The sequence below is a fragment of the Pleuronectes platessa genome, chromosome 16 (genome assembly GCF_947347685.1).
Source record: "Pleuronectes platessa chromosome 16, fPlePla1.1, whole genome shotgun sequence".
Taxonomy (NCBI): domain Eukaryota; kingdom Metazoa; phylum Chordata; class Actinopteri; order Pleuronectiformes; family Pleuronectidae; genus Pleuronectes; species Pleuronectes platessa.
The window spans coordinates 10,019,034-10,045,657 of record NC_070641.1 but is presented as its reverse complement, the minus strand read 5'-3'; the positions used below and the strand labels follow the sequence as shown (position 1 = coordinate 10,045,657).

Below are 26,624 nucleotides of genomic sequence, written 5' to 3'. Positions count from 1 at the left end.
TTTTATTTCACCTCGATGTAATGGATTTTAAAAGTGCTGTGCAAATAAATTATAATTATTATTACTATTATTACTATTATTATCATTATTATTGTTTACCTGCTGGTAATATTGGTGTGGCCAATATTTTTGAATAGAAACGGCATCTCAGTATTTCTCCTGTAAAGCTAAAAGTTCTGATTTAGGAGAGGGCTGTTTGTCCATTCATTTTTTGTATATTTACATGTAAATGACCATTGAAGTATATAAAAAGCAGGGACCCTGGGTACTATTATTTTTATAAAGTAAATCCAACTGTGTCTTTAGCAACACAGTTAGAGGGGGGGAAAAGTTTGTATTACCAAAATATTGTACAAACCCAAAACATTGTGTTACGATCTGAACACTAAAGTGATGCACTGTGAAACTTAACCTGAATTTAACTCAAAGATGTGCGTCTTCAGGAGAATCAGAGGGAAACTGAATATTGAAAAGTAATTAAGATATTAGACAGCTTCCCGATCAGGCTATTGAGTGGCCTCCGTTGAAAACAATAACTGACAGCAGTGAGTGCTTTACTAAGAGGCCACTTATGAAGACATTTGTAAAAATAGGCAACTGGTACGTTGCCAACTGACCGACTACTTATTAAGGCTGCAACCGACTCTCTGGCAGCAGCCTGTCTCCGTGGCAACGCTGCACACAGCGACGGTGCATGTGGAGCAGTTGTGTGGCTCCTTCACCTCAGATAACCCAGATTACCAGACAAAATCATTATCACCAGGCAAAGTATAACCTAAAGCACCGGCAGGTGAAAAAGACACTACTCTCTTCTCTGTGAAAGAGTGGGTCCTCCAGTGAGAGAAGAACAAGGTTTAAATCCTAAACAAGTTGGACTCTTTACTGTTTATCCCGATGTGTCTGGACAATGATGCCTTTTTAGGGTAATTTACTATAAACTGTATTATAATGATGTTTCACATGTCTGCGGTTGGGTAACAATCAGGGAATCTATTACAAACCCCCCAAAACGTATAGTCACAATGAACGGGTTTATGTAAAGGCAAAGCAAGGTACATTTGAATGACCATTTGGGAAACTTGTCCAGGTCTCAATTAACCAATGGCCCCATTTTTTTTCAAACCCCCCATAGTGTTATGGTATTGACACTATTTCGTGATTTGGAATTATCAAACCCAATGGTAAACCTCATATAGCTGTCCGCATGATCATAAGTGTCCAGCCCTCTGATTACCACTGTGCCGCTTTGTCGCATTCATAGCGTGTGAACAAGAGTATCAGCCAAATGCTAAGGTTTTTCGAGAAAACTGAAAGAAGCTGCCGTTGACTGAGTCCACACAGTTTCCTCTGGGCACCACCACAGAGCAGGACAACAAGTGATCCAGAGGAGAACAACCGGAAACTCTGCAGGGACGCTGTCTCTGCAGGAGAGTTGAACAGACACAGCTGACATCCTTTTTAAAGTAAACCATTCTTCTGATTCACTGCTTCTTCCTCTCTTTTTTGTTCATTTAGTTTGAAGAGTTTAACGAGCAAAGCGTCCTCCTACCAGTCTCTGTGGAAGTATGAGCGGCAGCCGAGGAGGGCGGCACTTGTGGGTGTTTCAATGCCATCAGCTCGAATCACACCACGTCACGCAGGTTTCCCTTCACCTCCCTGGGTGATTTCTATGAGAAGTGGAGGTGGATGACTCAGCCTCAGCTTGTTCAGGCTTATTTAATCACTCAATGTGATCTCATCTGTGCCGGATGACCTCAGCATTTAGCTCTCGTCACTGCTACACCGAGAATAAACCGGACAATTTAAAGGCCCTTTCTGCGTTATATGACGATAAACATGATTTAGGGCTTCAAGCTTTGTGACTCATAGAGATGTGTTTATAAATCCAAACATCATCAAGCAGCTGAAAGTCAAAGTGGCACTCCACATCCTTTGAGGGCCACTGGTGCATCTGGAGCCAAATCCGAGCTGATGTTGTGCAGGAGATCGGGACAGGCTGCCAGTGCATCACAGGGCTGATAAATAAAGCTAAATCCACCTGGCAAGGCCAAAATCAAATTGGGATCTGAACCAATAACCTACTTGCTCTGAGGCAATGTTGCTAACAGCTGTACCACTGCTTCACCCATAACTGGTACAAATCAGAACAATTTAACAAGACACATTTTGAGTCAAACATCGAGGTCTGTTTTCAGTCATGACTGCTGTATCAGATTTGGCATCCTGTGACATTGTCATGATGTTGCCCAGCCGCTGAGAGGTTATATAAACCACATTTCTTCTGTGAGTGTAAGTGTAGATATATATAGGCTGAAATGAACAATTGGATGTGAAGTGTTTTCTGTGACTCTGTGTACCAGTTCTAGTGTGAATTCCATAATTATGTATATGCACGTAAACCATCATTTGTTATCTTCTAACAAAAACTTGAAAAGTAACCGTTGACTAAAAGTACTGTTGAATTTGAAATAAAAAAAGCAAATATTCATCATATTTCTTGCTTTCAGGTGACACAACCGATAATTGTCAGGTGGTGAAACCAGGTAAAATATGTATATAATTGATCATCCATGATAAATATAAAGTAAATAGGTATTATTGTAATGAATTCGTGTATTTTTTTGTATTTGTGTCATAGTTTTTTCCATTTTTAAATGTAAATTTGGATGTTTAAGTATGTACTGAACATATACAGCGAAAATTTCTGGCATATATCAGGGGCGCTTAAGGCTCTGGGGCCTTTGACACACCCATTCCCCTGTGTCAGAACATGATAGGGTCACTTATGGACCTGGAGGTTACGAGCAGCTGGCAGCTCTTTGGTGTTTCTGCTGGAGGCCGCATCAGCTTGAACCTCCTCTTCTTCAGGTACTTCCTGCTGCTGCAGCAAACTCACTGTGAAATTGAACCATTCTCACCCTCATTACAGCACCATAATCACCACCACCAAAACCACCACCACCAGCAGCAGCAGCATCTCCCCTGCTATCAGGGTCCCAGTGTGTTTGTGTGTTTGTGTGTTTGTGTGTGTGTGTGTGTGTGTTTGTGTAGGGGGGTGCAGTGTCTTACCAAACTCAGATGTTACCCCCCATCCACCCATCAATCGATGAGTAAGGGAGGGGTCTGTTAGGCGGGGCAAGGAACACTGTTCTCAGCTGGAGTGTGAGAAAACCACATGACTATACCGGTAGCTTCAGGAAACTGCCTTCAGAATAAAAGCATGAAAGCTTGTATTAACATACTCTCAATTTCAAATGTGATATCACTACTATGTTTTACTTGTTTTATGATGTCATGTTTGATGCCATAGTATCATGTTGCCTATATTACATGGTAGGTATTTCTAAATCAAACAAGAATATCATGAAGTTATTTTCAAGGCAATACCAATATCAGTTCTGTAATTCTTCAGTTGCAAGTGAAGACCTATTGTGAAACAGAAAATATAGACTTGATTGCATGAGTCTGCTTTTGCCAAATAACTATCTATCTTTAATTCTTAATTATGATAGAATACAAAAAAATAAACAAGTAAAATACCGTTGTCCTTGTACATAATACAAGCAAAAGACTGATACCTGCAAATCCTGTGTGATCGACGATTGAAGATATGTATTTGAACCTAACTTACCTTTGTGCTTTGGTATGAAGATTACCATTCGATCTCTCATGGGATAGTGATCTCCAAATTAGACCTTTGTTGTTACATAGTTACTAAATATTTTACTATACTATACTATACTATACTATACTATAATGTGCTCTGCTTTGCTATGATATGATATTCTGTATTGAACAATACTATCTTGTACTATCCTACATTATCCATTACTATAAACCTAACTATACATATTATACTATACTACACTATACTATACTAACTATATATATATATATATATATATATATATATATATATATATATATAGATAGATAGATAGATAGATAGATAGATAGATAGATAGACAGACCGATCGATCGATAGATAGATAGACCGATCGATCGATAGATAGATAGATAGATAGATAGATAGATAGATAGATACTCTATTGCTCCAGAGGATCATAAATAATATAATATAATATAATATAATATAATATAATATAATATAATATATAACTTTTTTCCATTTAGACTGATTTATGACTGTTATGATTAGATTACATTAGAGCAGATTAGATATTTCCTATTTTCCTTGCCTTCTGACATGTTTTTGTGATTGCTTGGCTTTGCTTTGATTAATTGATTTTTTTATTCAAAATAAAAATAAATCATGGGAGATGCGTTTTTCAAATGTTCATTTAAAGAAAGAACAAAAGGAGAAACAGGAAGATTAACGCATTACCACCTATAACCTATGCCTATAACCACCTCGACATGATGTAATTGGAACCCCTCTTACATGCTGGCCTCTGTTCTTCACATTTTCACTGACGTTTATTCTGAAAGCACTAGTTGCGTCAATTCCGCAGACTTGACGGCGCTCGGAGCTCGGTTGCGCCTGTGTGTAAATCCACAGGCTGGAGGGAGGCAGCTGTTCTCCTACCAGCTCCCACAGACACATCCGCGGCTCCACCATCCTCCGACCAGAGAGAAAACCTGAGGAAGAAGAGGAAGAAGATGATGATGAGTCTGTCGACAGCCTCATAAACACAGGAAGCTGAGAATATATTTTTGAACAAAGTTAAATCAATGGTACAGAAAAGTAGTATGTCCAGGACGCCTTCCACCTCAACCCAGGAGATCCAAATGGACATGTTCGATCATCAACCACACACACAGGTGAGAGGAGGAGACACGGGGGGAACACAAAGTCTGCTCCGCGCTCACATTTATTCTGACAGCGACCATTTCACTTGTGGGGATTAACAGGTTGTTCCTCCCAACGAGAGTCCAACGCTTTTTTCTGTTTGCACTGATTCAAGCCTGAGTTGCATGTGATGTAGGATTTTTCTGTTTTATCAGGAAGCAATGAATGGATGCTATGATGCAGTTTTACATAATTTCGATTCAGATCTATTATTTCACATCTCATTTCCTTCTGTGTGGCAGGGTAAATGTGTTGGTTACAGTAAGTGAGCATGTGTGTAACCATATGTGAGGATATGATGTAACGGTGGTTCTCTCTCATAAACCAACTAGGTGTTGTGGAGAAGGAGCTGGATTTGAGAGAAAATCATTCAAATATAAAGTAGTTGAATTGTGTTTTGCTGGGTGATGACTGAAGTCTTGTATCCTATTCCGTAATTTGGTTTGTACGAATTTAACTTGGTGAGTGGATTTCCTATCCAGTGACTTCCTTTCACTTTTTATTTTCATGGTGTCAGTGTTTTCACAGCCACAAATTTAGGATGTGACATGGTGTCGTGGGCATGTTTAGTCAGAATGAAGAAAAAAAGCTGAAGAAACATGATGAGAATATCTAGAACAAACACACCCACGCTGAGCTCAGTCATTGTATCTCTGGAGAAGGAAAAAAAAAAAAAAAAAACTCACACAACACAGCACCACAGATAACCAGTGCTTCCAGCCATGCCAAGTCCCTCTCTCTCTCATCTTTTTCCTCCCACACCTCCCAGCTCTCCCATACTCCTCCTGCCTCCACTCTGGATGTCCCACCGTCTTCATCCTGCTCCCGCCACATCACCTCATCCTGGGTGTTTTTAGAAATCAGATCTTTATCTGCTTCAAGGCCGAGAAACAGATGGACCCCCTTCATAGTGCCAGGCGTAGTTTGTGTGTTTCTGTGTGTGTGTGTGTGTGTGTGTGCGGCATCTTTGATCAATTAGATATAAAGTTCATACAGACCTGCAGTAGGTCACGCTGCTATATGCGCATTTGTAACTCATGCTGTGGAGAGATGAGCAGGAAAACCACATTTCTAATATCCTGAATGAGATGGTTCGAGTTCTCTACCCAGTGTGGCCGGGGCCGCACCACAGAAAAATAAATTAACTGAGAAGGGCCTGGGCGGGGGGGGGGGACGAAAGATTGTGTCTGCTGATCATCGGCATCAGGTTGCAGATGATAGTGGATCTCTAAGGAATTGGAACATTACGCCTGAAGTGAAGTGTACTCTGGCGGTCGTGATATCGTGCATCAACCTCCCTCCACACACACACACACACACACACACACACACACACACACACACACACACACACACACACACACACACACACACACACACACTTTCCCTTCCAGTCTAACCCCCCCTGACCCCTCACAACTACCTCTTTAATTATACTGTTAATCTGGGAGGATGTTTACCGGGAGGAAGCCTCCCCATCATCCTTCCTCTGGCATTTCCCTGCCCTTTGCTGAGAGGAACTCGCCCCATCATGGCACTGATCGTAGAGAGAGACCCCCCTAAACACACACACACACACACACACACACACACACACACACACACACACACACACACACACACACACACACACCTCTACCAGCACCCACAGAAACACACACCTCTACCAGCACCCACACACACGCGTCGTGTTGAATCTAGTTAAAATTTGTGTAAACTGTCACCATCAAATCCTTGAAGAAAATTATATTTCTATTACCAGGGACTCGTTTCAATAGTCAGGGCTTCGTCTCTTTTCCAACATTTTATTTAGAAACTTAATCAGTGAGGTTTCTTGGTGGCGGAGCAACATCTCCAGCCGGATGAGGCAGATCATCTAAATCACAAGCAGAGGTGAGCAGTAAGATAACTGCTTTAAGTGAAATGACGCCCTTCACTCTACACGTTGGTGGACGATATCTTGATAATTGGGGTGTGTTCAGCTTTGTTTGCACTTTTCCGATGAATTTGAGATTTGTTAGTGTTAGGATAGTGACACTTTATGGTAAACCTGGATTGATCAACCACTCAAAGCACACTGGGACAATCTGGGCTTCAGCATCTTGGGGTTGAAATCCACAGTGTTTCGTTTTTTTCTCTTTCAGACCTTTATCTGTGAGTTCTGAGGCTTCAGAAGCCTGAGTTTGTACAATCAGACTTATATCATTCAAAGTTTCCTTGTTGAGCTGCAAAGAACGGATAGTAACACAAAGAGGAAAGTATTAACTAACTTGGAAAATATCAATACAATTTGTATAAAATGGTCGTTAAAGCCTCGGCTTCAGATTAGAGAACAATTGAATGTTGTTACACAGAACCAAGACTTTAGAGCTTCTCGCCCATCACTCACGCTGAAAGCACATGAGGAGGGCATCTCTTAATGACCAGTGTGAACAGGAGTAGTGATGACAATGTGACTATTGTTTTTAGACAGACTCAAGAACTTATGAAATTATCTTTCTAAAATAAAATTCCATTCGACTCGATAGGTCTCTTGAATCCATTTCGTCCTGCTGTCCAAAGCAAACCCTGAGAGAACATGTGTAACCTCCATTCACAAAGCTTAAACTTATTCATAAACAATCAATTACGCAAATAAAACACAAATCACTGCACCGTTCTTGTTAATTTAGAATTCATCTTTCAATCCCAGTGTAGGTTTGAAACCAGAGTAAGAACCTCAAGGCTAATAACATCAACACAAGCTAATTGGATGCAGGAGTTGGCAAACATCCATAAAATAAAATGGGTTAGAGCGAGTTTGAGATTTGCTATTCACAAGACATACCTGCTGATGTGAAACATGCCTCGCGGAAAAATAGGGCCCAGAACATACGGACAAGAATTGCTGATTTGCGTAAAGCTGGAGAGGGTGACTAAGTGATTTCCAAATAACACGATTTTCACTCATTGACAGGAGAGACAGTTTTTAACTGGGCTGTCATGCCCAGTTAAAAACTATAGATTTTTACTATCATAGATATCATTTATGATGATATGGTATGGTATGATATGTCATCAGGACTTCATATTTTATAGTCATGCATTTGACAAATGACATTAGAGACCGAACTACAGCTTATTTAGATTAACCAATCATGCGTCATTGTTAATGAAACGTCAGTGTTACATAATAGAAAAAGCATTAACTTTACCTGTTTGTGGTAAACAGATTGTAAAACAGGGTAAACTTCATCCCTCCAATGCTTTTCATCGTTTGTGTTGAATTAACTAAAGCATATTGTCTATATTTTTTCAATAAATCCAGATCAGATCACCTTTTATGAATAATAACAGCTAAATCTTTTATTCCAGAGCGTTCACAAACTTTGTCTCGGTTTGATGGAACAAGGCAGTGATCCATCGTCACTGTCAGATTGGTATTTTCCTGGTATATGTTATCTAAGATGTTACCCATAGATCGTAATTAATGATGGACAAGATAAAGTGTCTCAACTTCTTCCCCAAAAATATTGCGTATATCGAACTCTGCCATCTTGCCATCGTTGATGCCATTATGAGCCGAGGCTGCGCAGTAGCGATCGGAGGATGGAGCCGTGGTATCGAGGTCAGGCCCAAACACGTGCTCAACCAATCATGAGTCAGTGTCAGCTGTCAGTTATGACATTTCACCCAGTTATTATTGGATCAAATTACAAATTAAAACCAATCTTATGAGACAGACAAAAACTTGAACATTCTGTACAAACATCGGCGTGATATGAAGTACCTCAGAGGAGATTACATCAGCGGTTTGGTCCAGCAGCGTTTATTCGAGCGCCACACAAAAGGCTGAGAGGACACATTATTTTTGCGCTCCAGGATTTTTTTTTATTCAATCTGCGAGCTCTGTTTTTCTGGAAGTAGCGTGCAGCAGATTCGTTTTTCTTCTCATCTGTTGAACCTCTCAGCTGCAGTGTAGTTGTTTTTCTCTGTGTTCGCACCAGTTGGTGCCTGTGTGGTGTTACAGGTCATGTTTGTTTAAAGGCAGCGTCATCGCTCTGAGGGCCACAGTCTGAACTGTTGCACAGGATGTGACAGTGATCACTGAGTCCAGGAGGGATCACTGTTGGCAGGTAGTTTCCTTGTCTCTGAATCTCGCCTGCTGACCCAGGAACAGATGTTCAGACATTAAGCTTTGAAGCAGTTGACAGGTTTTATTCAGTGTTTGGATGTTTGTGCGCAGAGTGAAGGATTCAAAGCTGGTCGGTTTGTTATAATCCAGTATGTGTGAACAGTTGCTGCTGAAAGTAACTGTTTCTCAGCAGTCAGAGGGATAATGTTCAGTAAAGCGATAATAGATCTTGACTTATGCACTCATAAATATCAGTCCTCCAACATTGTTTCAGAAAATATCTTTTAAAATCTCACGAGGTAGACCTTTGACTAGACCATCACCATATTTGACACTTTCTGGTTCCGCACGGGACCAGCCAGTCAGTGTGGCTCAACAATCACTTGAATTTGCTTCAGTTATAAATCTCATTGAACGTTTATGGCCTGTAATCGTCAGGTTTAGTGTGTTGATGAGTTAGTTAATGAGACGTCTCAGCATCTATACGTAGCTCAATTTAAATCACAGCTGTTTTGAAGACTGCATGCCAAAAAAACAAAAAAAAACACCACTTGTACATAATGTTCTTCTAATCATGATGTACTTACTGAATATCTATTTAAGTCATTCATGGGAAAACTATCTTCATAAACGCTCCACCCTTTCCATGTTTATGCTCTTTTAGTCTGGATTTTATCTCTGTAAATTAAATATCTTTGTGTTTTGTACTGGTGACTAAAGATGTCACTTTGCACTCTGGGAAGCTGTGATGGGTATTTTCTTACTTTCCTCTGTTTTATTGATAAATAATGAATCGGTTATAGGTATAAAAAAATAGGTATTTTTTGTATTCAGTGAGCAGTCCTACATTGATCAGGCAATGTGAAGTTAACAGGGTTAAAGATAAAAAAAAACACCTTCCTTCCTGCTATTAAACCAGGTTATGCAACAGGAAACAGGGGGCATCCGGATTTGAACCAGAGACCTCTTGATCTGCAGTCAAATGCTCTACCACTGAGCTATACCCCCTTCCTCATGAGAGAGCAGGAGTACACAGGTGTCTCGTGGGTAATAGAAGTATTAAACGTGCTTTGTAGATGTGGTGACATGTTCTGTACATTAACCTGCTGTGTTTGTCTTTCTAAGCATTATTCTGTGCTGCTGCGTTTTCCTAACCAGCTGTTCTCTTCTCGAACAACACAGCCATTCCTCTGATTGCCAACAAATGTGATTAGTCGGCATCGTGTAACCATGGCGATGTGGGCAGAGTGGGAACATAATGCAATGTGTGGCCTCTGCCCAACCCGGATAGGCCGTTTGCCAGGGGCCTGCCAATCCGATTACAAGGTCCCAGTTTGCATCAGAACATGAAAAATGACAAGTAATGAAGCCTGTTCACGGACACGCTACAGACGAATCTTCTCTGGTCCACTTCCTGTACGGTCTGGGACTCGTGCTGCTTTATCTCTGCATCCATCTGACCGCCTGATCATATTCAGAGGCTTTTAACAAATGCCACGCCAATTGGTTGTGGTCATCCTGCTCTCTGGAAATGGGGTTTTCAGAGAAATATGTCAAGATCAGTTATAATGGATCAGCACCATTAAACTTTCTCTCTGTTCTTTCTCTTCTCTCCGTCCTCCATCCCCCCTCCGGTTTCAGGGAAAGTACGCCAAGAGGAAGGGCAGATTCAAGCGGTCGGACGGAAGCACCTCCTCCGACACCACCTCCAACAGCTTTGTCCGACAGGTAACGTGTCACTCTTAATCCTTCCCTCAGAGAGCTCAGCCTCCACTTTCCTCGCAACTTATTTAATGAAGAGTCATGTGAGAGTTTAATGGAGTCAAAGTGAGCCCATTTAATGCTGAGAGTTCACTGGCTCCTTATTAAAATGCGAATCCTTTAAATGAGTTTCATCTCCTCCCAGACTTAAGATTATTGTATTTTACTTTTTATTGCATATCCAACTTTCACAATTTACACAAATTAATAAATCATATTTAGAAGTTAATTGGACAAAACTAGGAAATAACCTGAATGGAATAATTGGATCCTGAACCTTGAAACACTTTGATTCCTGGAGGTTTAGTCTGGAGTTTCTCTTCTATTTTGCTTTATGTCTATGTTTAAAAGTCAAATCTGCTGCAGGAATCTCTGGCAAAGACAGCCAGGGATACATGAAATATTTGTGGCATGACCACACTCCCTTAGAATGGCACTCAGTACAGTGCATACCTCTGCTGAGGCCCAACAGTGCCCTTACAAAACCCACATTTAAATTGACTAGATATCATAAATATCAGTGCCCTAAACATGTCAATCCACATCCATCAATTATTCTTTGAGAATTTATAGTATAGGAAGTGGTAAAATAAATAAATATATGTGTGTGTGTGTGTATGTGTGTGAGTGTATATATTTATACATATATATGTGTGTATATAAGTATATATATATATATAAATATATATATGAGACTTTTATACGGATAGGAGATGTAATGCAAACAGGAATGAAAATAATCCCTGAAAAAGAAATCCTTCTAGTTCCTGTGATAAGTGGAATATTGATCATACTTCAAAGTTGAAGGCGTCTCATTTTCTATAAGTTATATCCTTATGTCAGTTTTCTCCTCAGTGTTTCTTCATGTCCCAGTTTTATTCTCAGTTTTCACGCTATGAAAAGCTTCTATTTTCCTGTGGCTCTCCCTCTCTGCACCTATGTATGTCCCAGCAGCCCACAGACTGCTCCGTATCTGACACATTGAAATGGCTTTGATAACATCAGCGGTAAACCCTGGTGAATACAGCTGTGCACAGCATTATTGTCACAGTGGCGGAGCTGAGAGACACAGGCAGAGATTCCTTCAGGGCTCGGATACTGATTATCAGTCCCCAGGTGTAGTCAGTCCCCAGACTCACCCCGTCACGCTCCTCCCCTCTGACCCTGACCCCGCCCTGCTCTGCAGATGTGGAGGCATTGATTGGTAGAGAGCGAGTAAAACACGTCAGTGCTTCAGCGGCTGAGACTCATTTTCTCCTTTGGGACGGGTCAAGAAGGCTCTCGTCCTCAGACAGGGACATCTCCTCTCCTCAGGGACTTCAGGAGGCCGAGTTTAAGGCCTCGCGCCCTGGACCCACTGAGCAGTCCTCGTCTGGACATGACATTTCTTAAAAGCCACACTGTGTCACGGCTAAATGAGTTCCCCCTTTTTTCCCGTCTGACCTCTTCATTTGTGAGAGGAAATGATTTGCCCCGTCCTGAATGACATTTACCTGTCCAGCGCTGGCGTTGCTTTCGAAAAAAAAAGAAGAGAAGAATTCCTATCAGTGTTGGTGAACACAGGGAGCTGAACTCTCCTGTGGTTTCTAAAGGTTATAGCTGCATCCTCGCCTGCACACACCACCCGTCCGTCCACCTCATCCTTCTTGGTCTCGGGGCTGCTGAATGAACACGTGCACTGGGGACTGCAGGTTAGGCAGGATTCATAATCACTTGCACTCTTTGAGGGACTCATTAACCATAGAAAGGATGATTTAACACATCCTGAGACAAATATCCTCCCAGTCCTCCCAGTATTAGTCAGGATTTCACTCATTAGACTGACAGTGGAACGATCAGGGATGGCACTTGGTCGAAATGCCGCTCATAATCCAGAAATTTATTTAGCGACGTATGAAGTGTCTATTTGTGCTTTTACACATGGAAGTTATTCTTGAATCTTTGTTAAGATAAAACTATAATAACTGGTTTTAATTGAAGAAAAAGAAGAACACAGGCGCCCTATAGGTTTTTGTACATACAGCCTATTTTAGCCTCTCCTTGAGGAACGCAAAGCAGAGCCCTGTATAGGCTTTACAGTCTCACACACACCTACGCAAGTGCACAGTCACTCACCACACACACACAAATACACGAGAGCCACAATCAGCCAACGGTAGAGCTGGCTGGTACACTGGGCCTGGTTCCCATGGCAACCGGGCCACTGAGTCTCCCTCTGTGTGCAGACACAGAGGGATGAAGAGACGGAGGGGATGATGTTTAGATGGGTTTGTGTGTGTGTGTATCTGTGTGTGTGTTGGGAGGGAGGTGGTGCCGCCTAGATGTTTGTTCAGTGTCCATGTGTGTGTGTGTCTGTGTGTGTGTGTGTGTGTCGAGTTCAACAAAAACACACTCTCTCTTCAGGTGTGTGAAGACCGCCTGAGACTGTTTGCTGCCGTGGCTGCTCTGTCGTTCCAGCGATGTTGTGTTATCACTGAATAAAAACATTTTCACATCAAAATTAATATTTTCCATATTGGAATCATCATCTCATTTCCAGCCAGAAAAACACACACTCACAAGCAACATTATAATAGCATAATAATGTCACATCAAATCGGAAGGCACGATGATCACATGGCAGCTGCGTCACATTCGTGGATTCGCTCTGAGAACGAAACTAATGTTGCCCATCGGCACATCACCAGTACCACATGGGAGAACTGAGAAAAGAGCTTAATATAAAAAACAAAACATCAATACAGCTTCCATTTCTCTGTAATCAAACCATATATTCACGCTGCTGACAAGAACAAACAGCAGCTTATGCTCGGCTGCCATTAATTAGACTCTGCAGCGGCTTTTTCAGTCGGCCGCTAAATGTAATATGTTCACCAGTGACTGATCACCACCATATTTCCTGGGGAAAACGTGGCACTGTCGCGTGCTTTAAAGATTTTTGGGCGTCTCCCCATCTCACGCTGCCCTAATCTTCTGTCGTCCCACGAATGCGATTTACAAAGCGTGAAATGTTTTCACCTTTTTTTAATAAATTGAAAACCATGTTGGGGGGGGGGGGGGGTATTGTAGAAACATAGAAAGATCTATCCATGTTGGTTTTTTCATGGCTGCATAGAGAAGATGCAGAGAAGATCACATGCTGGCTCGTGTGTGTGAAATAGAGAGACACAGCAGCAGCCATCTTCCTGTCAGTCCTGACACATGAAGACCAGTTGCTGCTGCTGCTGCTGACTGGCTGCACTAGTGGCTCCTCTTTTTTTTTTTCACCTCTCCCAGCTGGTCACCTCGTCATCAGCCCCTAACACAAGAGGAGGAGATGGTCGGGGGCTGTAGCCATGGAGAAGCCCCCGTCACTGAGTCAGAGGTCGCCCTCTAGTGGACAAATAAGACCCCCCCTCCCCTTTGCACCACCCATTCAACCACACCTATTAGCCTGTAGACCTCCTTTCAGATTTTTTACATTTCCAACATTATCTAGCCTTCTGATGTCCATAGTAATATACAAGAAAAAACACATTTTGGATGGTGTTCAACATGTAATGGGTTTACGAATGGGGTTTGAGCAGCGACTATTCAGCGGGCACTTAAAAGTATTTGAGCAACAGTTGCTTCAAGGGCTTCATGTCCTCAGTTCACTGGTGTTTCACCGAGCCAGCCGGACTCCCCCTGTCCCCCCCCCCCCCCCCCTCCTGCCCTCATATCGATATTAATACCTCGTCTGACACGCTGATATCCGTGAGTAAAGAGACGGAGGGACAGGTCGAGAAGAATGACATCAGGACAGAGGCCGAGAGGAATGAATCAAAGAGATGCAGAGAGAAAGGGGGGGGGGGGGAAGAGAGAGAGAGAGAGAGAGAGAGAGAGAGAGAGAGAGAGAGAGAGAGAGAGAAGGGGAGGGGGGTTTCCCTGGGCACTGCCCCGGCCCCCCTCTCACGTCAACGGGGACATCAAATGGCTGACGGCTGCATACCAAGCCTCCTTCTGGGTCTTGGTGTGTTCACGTCCCTGTTTCTGACCGGCCAGGGCTAAATATATTTCCGCAGTTTGCAAATGTAGCACAAGTCCTGCAACCCGACCCCAGGCCAGCTCCAGCTCCCCTTCCTCTACACAAGGTTCACGTTCCTCTGGGTAGTGGAGGTGGGTGGGTGGGGGCAGTAGGTGGAGGGGGTGGGCGTGTGTGTGTGTGTGTGTGTGTGTGTGTGTGTGTGTGTGTGTGTGTGTGTGCGTGCGTGCGTGCGTGCGTGCATACATGAAGGGGTTGGAGGTTAAGGGGGCGCTCTCCTGGTTTGACACATACACCACTCTTTCCTGTCTTCCTCTCTCTATCACACACACCACACACACTCACACACACGCACCACATACATACACACACACTTACATACACACATGTACACTTATGCACTTGTCAGACTAACCGGCAGACACTCACACTAGTTGCTACTATCTCTCTCTCTCTCTCACACACACACACACACACCCACACATCACACACACACACACACACACGTAACTCTGTCTGTGGACTCCGGCGCTGCCAGCTTGGTTTGCCGTGGTGTGGCAAGGGTGGCGAACGAGGTATGGAGAGAACCGAGAGGATTCAGAGGCCCGTCATGGTAAGATCCACAAGCTGTGCACTTTTTTCGTTGCATCTACCTGAACTGGAATCTGCGGTCGTCCGAGCTTCTGTCCTTGTGTGGGGTGTGTGTGTGTGTGCGTGTGGACAGAGTTTTGAAAGTCCAGCAGACTCTTCTGCTGTGAGTTATGACAGGAGATTATAACATGCAGCCCGTGTCCTGGTAGTTCTAAACCTCCCGGTCTGCGTCCCTCTCCCTCACTCTCCCCTCGCTCCCACTCTTCTCACCGCACTGTGCGATTCCATTTTGGGCCGGACCACAGCTGCGGGAAAGGCGCTGTGTTTTTAATTAGACTTCCAGTCCCACCGGTTGCCTGCTGCTATGTGCGCTGCCTCTCGAGCGTGCTACCACTGTGGCCATTTCAGGGGGCTCCTGTCACTGCTGTTCCCCCCTGTCCCTCACAGGCCTCTGGTGGATCTTGTACTCTATAGTGGACGGAGCAGGAACAAATGTTCTATGATTAAAATATTCGGTATTATCATTTGATTTTCAGTGCATTTGCAGAGCTGCCACTAACAAGTATTTATCCGGTCAAATAATGAGTTGATCAACATGGGTCTGTAGATTATGGCAAATAAACCTAAACTGGTTAAAACCAGAGATATTCTGTCGACAATCATGTCAAACTAACGAACCCTTTCACATTTCAGAAGCTGTAAAAAACAAAGCTTGAAACATGGCCTCAAATATCAATTGATTTTTAATATGGTTGTAGTTTATCCTTCTGCTGATTAAGTAGTTATTAAGTGGTTGTTTAAATTGTATGTGGTTTCCCAAGTAAACAAAAGAAAAGAATGTTTCATATTTCTATCAGTCCTAGTCTGTTTACTTTATATTAGATTGTATTCGATTGTATTATTCAGAAATTTCAAATCATGAGTCATATGTCATATTTTCCCAGAGTCTAAGGTGACACTGTGGAATTTCTTGTGCGACCAGCTGTACAAAAACAGATGCTTAAAGTTGTTCTCGATTTCTTTTCATAGATTATCAATAACTTTCTATTTCTTCTTCTTTCGGTTTACTCATAGTTTCACCTCTAATATAGAATAGAGGAGTTTTGATTTGTATCGCTGGGTGTTCAAAACATGTCTGTAGCATATTAACTATCAAGTGTATGAACTTTCTGATCAGATATCAGATGTTGATTTTATAAGTTTATGTCGTATTTTGCTTGTTGGAGAACATATTTATTGACATTGATCTGTAAAAGTGTCATTGTATTGAACTATTTAGTCTTTTTTTTACTTTTGGGGATTTTGTTTCGCCAAAATCAAATGACTTGTTCTTTGATTCCCTTGTTGCTTGTTTGTGAAAATGGGAATTTCTGGTGAGGTCAGACCATGACTCACTCATCAACACACACGCTGACACACACACACACACACACACACACACACCATCCAGCTGGTTGCCATGACGCTGCTGTGACAGTGGATAGGAATATAGCCATTTCCTGCCACCGGCCACAAAGGGAATCTGTCCTTTGTGAAGCCTCAGTTTGTACATCTGCCTCTCCTGTGAGTTTCTCTCTGTACCTTACCGAACTAATCACACTCTGGATGTGATCTGAATATCCAGCAGAGCTCCAGCTTGGCTAATAATGCATTCTGATTGGCTTCCAGCTGGAGAGAGATGAGCTGTTTTGTTCTTCTTCCCTGAAATGTTTGATAAGCGAGGCCCGAGGAGACACAGCGCGATAATCCAAAAAGGAAAAGGATATTTGATGCTCTCGCTTTCCTGTCTGCTTCTTCTTTTTTTTATGTTTTCACATCATCTGAGCTGATAAGTATATGCAGATATTTTTATCTGTTTAATTACCCGGGCAGGGCTTGGAAGTTTGTGTTCGCTCTCAGATGGTAATCACTTCTCAGTCACACATTGTGAAGCCTGACAACACCTGCTGCGATGTTCCTGTTGTCTGTGGCAGAAGCAGATTAAAATGTTTGACCTGTGAGCTGTCTCGCGGCACGAGGAAGACGGTGGATCGTTTCTGGTGTTTTTCCGAAGATGTTAAAAAGGATCAATGAGCATCAATCGGCAAATATGCCAACGCGAAATCAATATGTGTACACTCCTTAATCAGCTTTGTGCCGATTCCAAAAGCAAATCTTCTTTATTGCCTCAGATTTTTTTCTTCTTTCCATTTTTCCTGAAACTCTTTACAAAGGATGCGGCCTCTCATCAGGAGAACCGACGTTAACTCGCTCCTTTGCTGCCGGGCGACTCTTTTCCACCCTCATTATTCAAAGTGCTTGTCTTTTGCCATCCCACCCCATGCACACTATTCCATTTCCTCCATCTCCCTAACGCCACCCCGTCCATTCTGTGGCTCTTTTCTTCCGGCCTCCATTTTCTGAGGTGATCACTTCATTATCAATGCCAAGGTGTGGATTTATCACGGCGGCAGCCAAACTGCCGAAAATAGAGGAGAAACGCAGATGCTTCATTTTCCAGATAATTACAGAGCCTTGCCTCCTGCCTTTTTCATTTTTGTTTTCTTTGCCTCCCATGCAGTTTAGTTTGGATTTTTATCAACTAAATAAAGAAAAAAGTTTCAGCTCTGTTGTTGTCATTGGTGAGCAGCCAAAGACTTCACTGTCTTGATGTACCGTGTTGAACAGAGTGTCGCTGATGTAACAAACACTGTGTAAGAAAACACCTCATTGATCGCCTGTTGTAAAGCTTTTATGCCATTTCCCCCCCCCGCCGCTGATTTCCCCTCAGGGCATTTTATTTGCTATTGATCACTCTGTCTTCTGTCCGACTCCCTCCTGATGCAGCTCTCGCCGGCTGCCTGGAATAAGCAGCAGAGATGGTTACTATGACACTTGTGGGGGTCTCAAGTCTGGCACTGCCAATAGGAAAGCGGCTCCGCCATCAGGTGGCATGTAGCTATTTTGAACAGGAGCTGTATGTGAAGTGAAGCAAGGAGCTAAATTAGAGACACAACCCAGTGACATAAGAGGAGGAGAAGAAGAAGAAGAAGAAGAAGAAGAAGAAGAAGAAGAAGAAGAAGAAGAGGGGAGGAAGGAGAGTGTTAGGAATGAAAAGGTAGAGTGAATGTGTCCAGTTGTTCTCTCTGTCCTCGGTGGAGTCAGGGAGGTTATTGATCAGTTGATATTTTCTCTCTCCCCTCATCTGCCGTCATCGTTTCTATTATTTGTGCTCATGCTTCTCTTTTTTTTCTCTGCCTCTATTATTTTCGGAGTTGTGTGTGACGTGAATGGAGTGTAACAGTGACTCAGAGACACAAGCATTTGTCCACACACAAATATACACTCGCACAGACACACACGGAGTCATCGCCCATCCCTCCCACTCTCTCTCGCTCCATGTTATATTCTGCTGCATCACCGACCTCTCGCAGCGAGCCGGTTGGTCACATTGTGGTTGTTCCACCGGGGGTTTCCTGAGCGAGGTGTCTCAACCTCCGCTCAGGCTGTCCTCGGTGTCAGGATGCACCTGTGCCGTTCGGGGGATGACTCAGAGCCACTGGGTGGGGGGGGGGGGCGGCTGTTTACCGTCCTCATTAAATTCTGTGTGCCACTCACAGGATGGTTCTTCCTGCTCGAGTGGGAAGCAGGCACGCCGCGGCCTGCGCTCGAGTTCGAGTAAATGAATCAGGAAGTTGTGATGCTCTGTGAATGCCTGAGGATGCGAGGAGTATAAGCAAGCCGTCGCCTTAGCAACAGGGAGTGTCTCTGCTCTCGGTGTTCCGTTGCCAAGTCACAGAGCGCCGCGGTGCGACAGGTGGCGGAGCCAGAATCAACATTTGGGTTTGCCCATTCATTTGAGATCACACACAGACGCACAGACGGGAATCAAAGCGTAGAGGAGCGTTAATCACACACAACTGCACATGTAAACACTGACAACCGCACAGGTGCTTAAGCTTTTCACCCCGGTACCTGCAGGTCAACTCTAATTGGAGTTCTCTTCACAGGTTTGTGTTTGATTAATGGTACAAAGCACTTTTCTTTGGATTCATTTTTGTGTTTGTTTTAATAAAGTGCAACGTTGTGGAATTTTGCCGTCTGCCTCCACCAAGGAACAACAGTCCCCTCGTCAAACTATATTTAAATTCATTTGTTTCAGATTTTTATTTGGATCTACGCCCATAAATACCAGTCCCCATAAGATGTTTGATTAATTTCATTAAATCTCATTACTTGAAAAAGTGTGCTGCCTATTTAGCAACCCACTCCTGCTTTAAATGGCAGAACATATATTTCCTGGCATCTTTGTTACCCACATTACTCGATTCCAGAGGATAACTACTTTCCCTCAATCAAATATTCCCTCGTCCTAATCCGAAATCCTCTCAATTGTTATAGATTATAATATATTTGGCTGTAATTTTGTATTTGCCATACTCATTTTGTGCAAATTTGACATATTTATTTTACATGATAAAGGGTGACATGTTTCTCTTCCCCTATAAGGAATTTAATATCAGAAACTTGGGTCATACCGTTTCATTATCCAGCCCTAAACCAAGAGAGTCTGTTGCACTCACTCATCGAGCGTTTTTCTGACTAAACACGTTCAGGGTTTTTTCTTTTTTTTTTATCATCATCACATATGGCGTATGTCATCTTTGCGTATTCTCACCTCTATTTTAAAAGCCCACACCTTGTGACTCACTTCTTCTGCCTGGCACATTCAGCTGTCCGCATTCTTGTCGGCACCTCCTACAAAGCGGCAGGCTGCCTGTCGGCTCAAAGACGGAGGGAAAGAAAAAACACGGCGAGAAGAGAACAAGTGGGATTGTTATATAAATTGAACACTCAAACACTTCAGAAGTTCAGGCTGCCTCCCTCGCTGCAGCAGGAGAGTACAGTAGGCCGACGCCGCAGGCTCACCGGAGGCTCGGGTTTTTATTGTGCTATGGCTGTCTGCATGAGGGGTCACCAGGAGAGAGTCAAGTTACCGTGCATGAGTGGTGGATATGCTGGAAACTGTAGCCACTTCATGAGAAATTTATATCCACACTAATGTTATAAACAGTCCTCAGGGCCATTTTTTCTCTCTATCTCTCCAAATATTTCTGTTTCCACTCAACCCCCCCCCCCCCCCCACACGCTGATGTGCTCTACCTGTGCAAACCCAGTTAACACCTCGGCCTCTCTGAAGCTGCGGCGCAAACGTGGACCTTCTGTCGATGCATCCTCCCCACCTCAAATTACACAGGGTCAGCTTTCAGGCAATATGAAGGCCGAGGCCCCTTTTGTGTGGACTGTACTGTATGTAGGTTGCGCTTCATTAGACGGGGTTGACATCTTGACCGCAAACAGACTGCTGAAAGGCTGAGGCGCAACCTCTCCTCTGCATAGTCAAGGCGAAAAGGAGCAGGAGAACATCGGGAATACCTTAAGATGAGCAAACAGGTTTTCAGACCACACTGAGCTCATCCTGCAATTTCAAGGGTCCCCTTCCTGTTTGTGTTCCCTTCAAGAGTTGATATGTATACCCTGCTGTGCACTGTTGTCCTTTCTCCGCTCCTCACCTCTCAATATGCTTTTCAGGGCTCGGCAGACTCCTACACCAGCCGGCCGTCGGACTCAGACGTGTCCCTGGAGGAGGACCCAGAGGCTCTGAGGAAGGAGGCTGACAGACAGGCGCTCGCCACACTCGAGAAAGCAAAGGTCAGAAAGAAGCTGTTTTTTCTTTCTTCCTGGTAAACCTCGTTATCAAGTGGACACTGAACTCAACGGGAGGTCAGCAGCTCACTGTGATGTTTTTGGCGAGCTGTTGCTAATAGCTGTCTTCTTCATTGCTGCTTCAGACCAAACCAGTGGCGTTTGCTGTGCGGACGAATGTGGGTTACAACCCCGGCCCCAGCGATGACGTTCCTGTGCAGGGCATGGCCATATCGTTTGAAGCCAAAGACTTCCTGCACATTAAAGAGGTTTGAACTTCCCCAAACTGTTGTTTTTCCCTGAGCCATACCACATCCTTCCACCAAGTTTCGTGGAAATCAGTTTTTGTTTCATATTGCTTACAAATAAACAAACATACAAATCAACCAACAAAAATTTAGACAGGTGTCAACATAACCCCCAAGGTATTGAACAGAAGAATTTATCTATTTATCTTAACATTAGCAAATGATTTTGTTTGTTTGTGGGACAACATTTTTATGCATATAAAAGTGCCGTTATATACTTTGGAAGCATTTGTGCTCTGTGCTGTCTTATACAGTCTTATATGCAGCACAAAGACAGCACTGTGTAACCTTTTTCAGATAAGTGCCATACAATTCAAGTTATTATTATAGTGTCATTATAGTGAATAAATAGTGTGAATAGAGGCACTGGTTGCTTCTGAGTGGTAATATATGTGAGCAGGAAAATGCAGGCGCGTCATTGCTGACGTCTGGCTGTCTGTTCCCTGAGCAGAAGTACAACAACGACTGGTGGATCGGGCGTCTGGTGAAGGAAGGTTGTGAGGTGGGCTTCATCCCCAGCCCGGTCAAACTGGAGAACACCCGACTGCTGCAGGAGCAAAGGATGAGACAGAACCGACTTAGCTCCAGGTGACCACAGAAAGAAAAAAAAGGCCTCTGAATCTACAGTATCAGCAGCACAAACAACCACAGTGTTTAAAACAGGTCAACACTGAGTCACACTTCAGCCGCCAGGCAATGTAGAACATCCGGAAATAGACAAAAGCACTGCAGTGAGTCACTGTATTCCACTACGCAAATAAAACGTGTCCATATTATACATACTTCATGCCTCTGTAGTCTCAGGTTGTGTTTAGAAGAAAAAACAGAATGCATTGTATATTTAATTGTATTAGAAAATCAACACCACAGTAACCGTAGAGGTCAGAATTACATATACACAGCTCTGGGGAATGCACTTAAAGCACAAGAGCTCATTCACACTTTTGTGAATCTTTTTTTCCTCTTTACTATTTAATACCAGAGGTCGCAACAACACCTTGTTTACTACATATCAGTGTCCACTGCAAGAATACAACTAACAATTTCTTGCTTGTGACATCAATTAACAATCAAACAATCATACCATCCATAAATCAAACTTTAGCCATGCCGCGACTTTTAAAGACAATGAGCCCCACGTATTCTGTGCCGAGTAATAATGTCTGCATGTCTGTTTTCACATTTCAGTAAATCTGGAGGAAGCTCCAGTCTGGACGTTGCCACGGGAACCCGCAGGCCCACCCCTCCTGGCACAGGTGAGGTCACGGAGGGTCTCCTCATCAAGTGGCGAAGTAGTGACTGCGTGCGCGTGTTTGTGTGGCCGCCCTGTCAGAGACAAAAGAGAGAGAGAGCGTGCGTGATGAGCGCGCTGATATTTAGATGAAGATTTTAATTGGTTAGTTAGTCAGGGAATGATGATGAATCACTGCCGCGTGCAAGTGTCTCGCCGTGTGAAGTGAGAGAGGTCTTGAGAGGTCTGTCAGGACTGAAATAGAGCCGAGAATGGACTGCGCTCATTAAACCTGATAAGTATGCCTGTGTTGTGTACGTGTGTGTGTGTTTGTGTGCGTGCATCACCAGGACTACACAGAACGTCTGCTTGATGTTCAGAGAGACAGCAGGAGAGAGGGAAGTGCAAAAACAAACAGTTTGTATTGACTTCGGGGGGTTTCATTAATCAAATAGAGCCGCTGAACTGAACCTAATACTTGTGTAGTAGAAACCGCATCCGTCCTAACTCGCCTGGTGCGTTCTGAGCGGCTGATCCGACTGAAAGCAAACAACCTGGTGAGGGAGCTCGACGAGGCAATCGTGACCACTCTCACATCTGCCCGTTAAATAAAGATACAGTGTAGCTGAGCACAAAGACTGAAAACAAAGGGCTCTGTCAAATAGCAAGAAAATCTTCCTATCAGCGCCTCTATCACACTAATTAACACGTTATCTCTAAATGCGTGTTAAACCTAACATTTGCCATTTTACAGGGCGTCAGATGCTTCTCTGTGTTACATATAAACATACAAATGATATAACATGTTTATTAGTAAGGTTTAAAGGTGCTGGTAGGTAGGTTTTGTTACTGTCTCAGGGCGCTTTCACCCGTACCTTGTTTTGTCCAAACTTTTTAGTTTGGTCAAAACTACATGTGTGTGAAAGTTGCCTCAGACCAACGCACCAAATTTATTCTGACCAAAAAGAGGTGGTCTCGGTTCCGGATCAAACTGATCGATGGCTTTGGGTCGAGTGCAGTGTGAACATTACGTTTTTAATTGTTAGGAAGTGGAAGGATAACTTTCAGTCTACACCTCCATAAGATGTGATGTTTGAACCACGATGACGTTCATTCTGCTGGTAGTATATATCGGAATGATATTTCACTGAGTACGAACCGATTCATACATTTTCTACATTGAAAGGAAAAGGAGGAAGGTTAGCGAAGACAGCAGCCGAATTGACAACACGCTGAGGTCAGACACACGCCAGTCTACAAACGAGTCGGTGTCAAGTATAGGTAGCCTACTTTTATCATTAAAGTGGTATTGATCAGCTCATCTAACTCTTAGCAAATAAAAAATATTAAAAAAGTGTAATTTCCTTAAGGCCCAGTCCCCCAGGACCAACCACGCCCGCTTCACCCACCAAGGACAATCCCGTCACACCCTCGACTCCCAGTCGCAGCTTCCCCCTCTAAGCTTCCCTCTCTCCCATCTCCTCCTTCTTCCTCCCAGTTTCCTCTGCAGCCACTCCCTTACCTCACTTCTTCCACATCTACACTTGGGGTTTTGTTGCTCTCCTGTCACAGGGAACCCACTTCCTGCTCTGCTCTTCACGTTATCGTTGGCTCGCTTCGTGATGATTCTGACGTTTTCTTTTTCAATCTCTTGTCGCTGTTATTTCCAGTTTAAATGTGTTTCAGTTTTAGCTTGTGCCATCTCTCGCAGTTTCCTCCATGCTTCTTTCTGGATGCATCTCACATTCTTTCTTCTATTTACTCCCACCCCTCATTTTTTTTTATTTCTCCTCTGTTTCCTTCTCAACTCTCTTCCACTTCACCTTATCTCGCCCTCTCCTCTCGCTCCTCCTTTTCATCTTCTCTTTCTGCTCCCCTCTTCTCCTTCTCTCTCTCTCTCTTTCTATCTCTCTCGCCCGCCCTCGTTCCTCATTAGCTAACATGGACATGTCCACTGTGACCTATGACGTTGACCCCCTCGACCTGGACGCGGAGGAGCCCCCTGAGTCCCAGGGTGACCCTCGCTCCCCCAAGGGCATGTCAGGCAGCGTAACGTCCCCTCAGGCCAACACCCACCGACTGCCCTTCTTTAAGAAGGTAACACAAGGGGCCCAGGACACGTCGCATGCCCCGCCAGGCTCCCTCCTCTCCCCTCCCGCACTTGCTCCCCCTTACTCTCCCGGTGTGGTCAGGTCTAATCTCTCCTCCCTCTCTCCACTTCTCACTAACTCCCAACTGCCGCTGTAGCTCCTGAGCCCTAACACTGTTTGGCCTCTGAAGGCTCCAGTCATGCTGGTTCCGCTGAGATGTGTTTGGATATTTGTTTTCTGTGCTTGTCAGCCCGGGAGAGGCGTTGAACTAACTGACAGACTCTGAAATGGCCGCCGGTGCCGCCGCTGCGTATCAGTCTGGATCTATTTTAAAACGAAGCCACAGAGGAGGGCGTCAGTATGAACTCTGTTTTAATCAATAAACAGCTCCTCTCTCACCCCCCCCCCCCCCCAATCCTAACCTTTCAATAACTGAATGTGCTTTTGTGTTTTTGTGCCTCTTTTTTCCTCTTCTGGCTTTTGTGTGGAATGATTCTGTAGGTGGCCCAGCTAAACAGAAACAGAAGTCGGTGAGTGTGAACTAACCTCTAACATTTCTACTCGTCACCGTGCGTCCTCTGTTCGTCCTCTGTTGTGTCACGTTTTTCCTTCTCGTGGTGGAAAGAAATGGGAATATAACTTTCACACACACACACGTCTTCATGCTCTGGTGGACACATCAAAACCATGGTGTTCGCAGGACCACCGGTGTGAAGATGCAGGTGCACATCAGACCCTGTTAATCAGAGTGTCACAGTAATGCATCCTGACGGGCTTTCATCGCCACTCACGACGGTTGATTTGAGTGACAGTCGCCTGCAATCAGCTGTTTTTATGCTTCTCATTGCAATCTGAATCACATTTAAAGGATTTTTTCCCACTAGTTCTTATGTCAATATTATGTCAATATTAATAAGTAAAAACATTTCCTAAAGTATTATTAATATATATTTTAGTACAAATGTAATCGTTAATTTAATGCAAAGAGAGCAACTTTGAAGAATATCTTCACTTTATTATTTTGCTATTATATATTGATGACATTAGACATTTTTAAAATGTTCTAAACGGTCATTCCATTGATTTGAATGTTTTTAGTATTGAAAATGGATACATTGTGGAAGATATATTAAGATGTTTACAATTTACCGGTTAATCCAACGCTCATCACTTTAAGTCCAATGCTTTTATTTGACTAGAACAAAATCATTAATTTTCCAAACAAATTATGTTCTCAGTTATAGTTCTTTAGTAGATGCAATGTCTTTTATTTACTGTAAATATGACAGCTATACGAGCCCAATACAAACCACTGACAGAAAATGGTGAAACAGAATCAGCATGTAACACTGTATTATCTACGCCGCCCTCCCTGTTGCTCACCGCACTGAGCCGTGCACCTGTTATTCAAGACCAATGAGCACTATTGTTATGTCCAGCGCTTCATCTCTGCCCCTTCAGAGACAAGAGCCATTTGGAAACTTTTAAAATATGTATTTTTAGCCTCGGTGAATACAAATGTGGTGAAATGAGCTTCGGCTGCTGCGCTTTATGTAACGTAATGTAGTGGAACGGTGCCACTCCAGCACTATCTCCTGCCTGAAGAGCTGTACAGTGCGCACACAGGGAGGAGGGGGCGTGCTTGGAATACGGATCTGAATAAAAAAGAAAATACATCCAGTTTCACGGTGTCAGTGTGTATATATAGGACGTGTGACTGTTTCCCCCCCAGTCTCAGCGAGGAACAGTCGGTTTCTTCAGACGACAGATGCTTATGGAGTCCTTATAGATGAATCATTGCTTTCATGATTCATAACACATACAGATGAGCCAAGGGTTCATGTGCTGCAATAAGCCGGTGTGTGGGTGTTCTGTAGAGGTCTCTGTGTCAGCCATAGGTTTTTCTGTTTTTGGTGTAAATGGATTGAGCAAAGCAACATACTACTGCATTCCCAGGGAGGTTCATATTAAGTTTTTAAAGAAAAAAAGCATTTCTGTTTAGTTTTATTATTAAAAACTTAAAAACAACAT

At 43.4% G+C, this 26,624-nt stretch overlaps 1 protein-coding gene and 1 non-coding gene across 2 annotated transcripts in view; one reads left to right on the top strand and one right to left on the bottom strand.

Annotated features, from left to right (window-relative positions):
• Positions 1-4,489: 4,489 nt before the first annotated feature.
• The window catches only part of cacnb1 (calcium channel, voltage-dependent, beta 1 subunit), a 31,586-nt gene continuing 9,451 nt past the window's right edge, over positions 4,490-26,624 (top strand). The window contains exons 1-7 of the mRNA XM_053444324.1: positions 4,490-4,782; positions 10,566-10,652; positions 20,851-20,970; positions 21,111-21,233; positions 21,724-21,860; positions 22,461-22,528; positions 24,440-24,600. Of these exons, the coding sequence (XP_053300299.1) occupies positions 4,693-4,782; positions 10,566-10,652; positions 20,851-20,970; positions 21,111-21,233; positions 21,724-21,860; positions 22,461-22,528; positions 24,440-24,600 (786 nt within the window). The 5' untranslated portion in view covers positions 4,490-4,692. The remainder of the gene's footprint in view (positions 4,783-10,565; positions 10,653-20,850; positions 20,971-21,110; positions 21,234-21,723; positions 21,861-22,460; positions 22,529-24,439; positions 24,601-26,624) is intronic.
• trnac-gca (transfer RNA cysteine (anticodon GCA)) lies at positions 9,861-9,932 on the bottom strand. The gene has a single exon. It is a non-coding gene; the product is annotated as a tRNA-Cys (tRNA).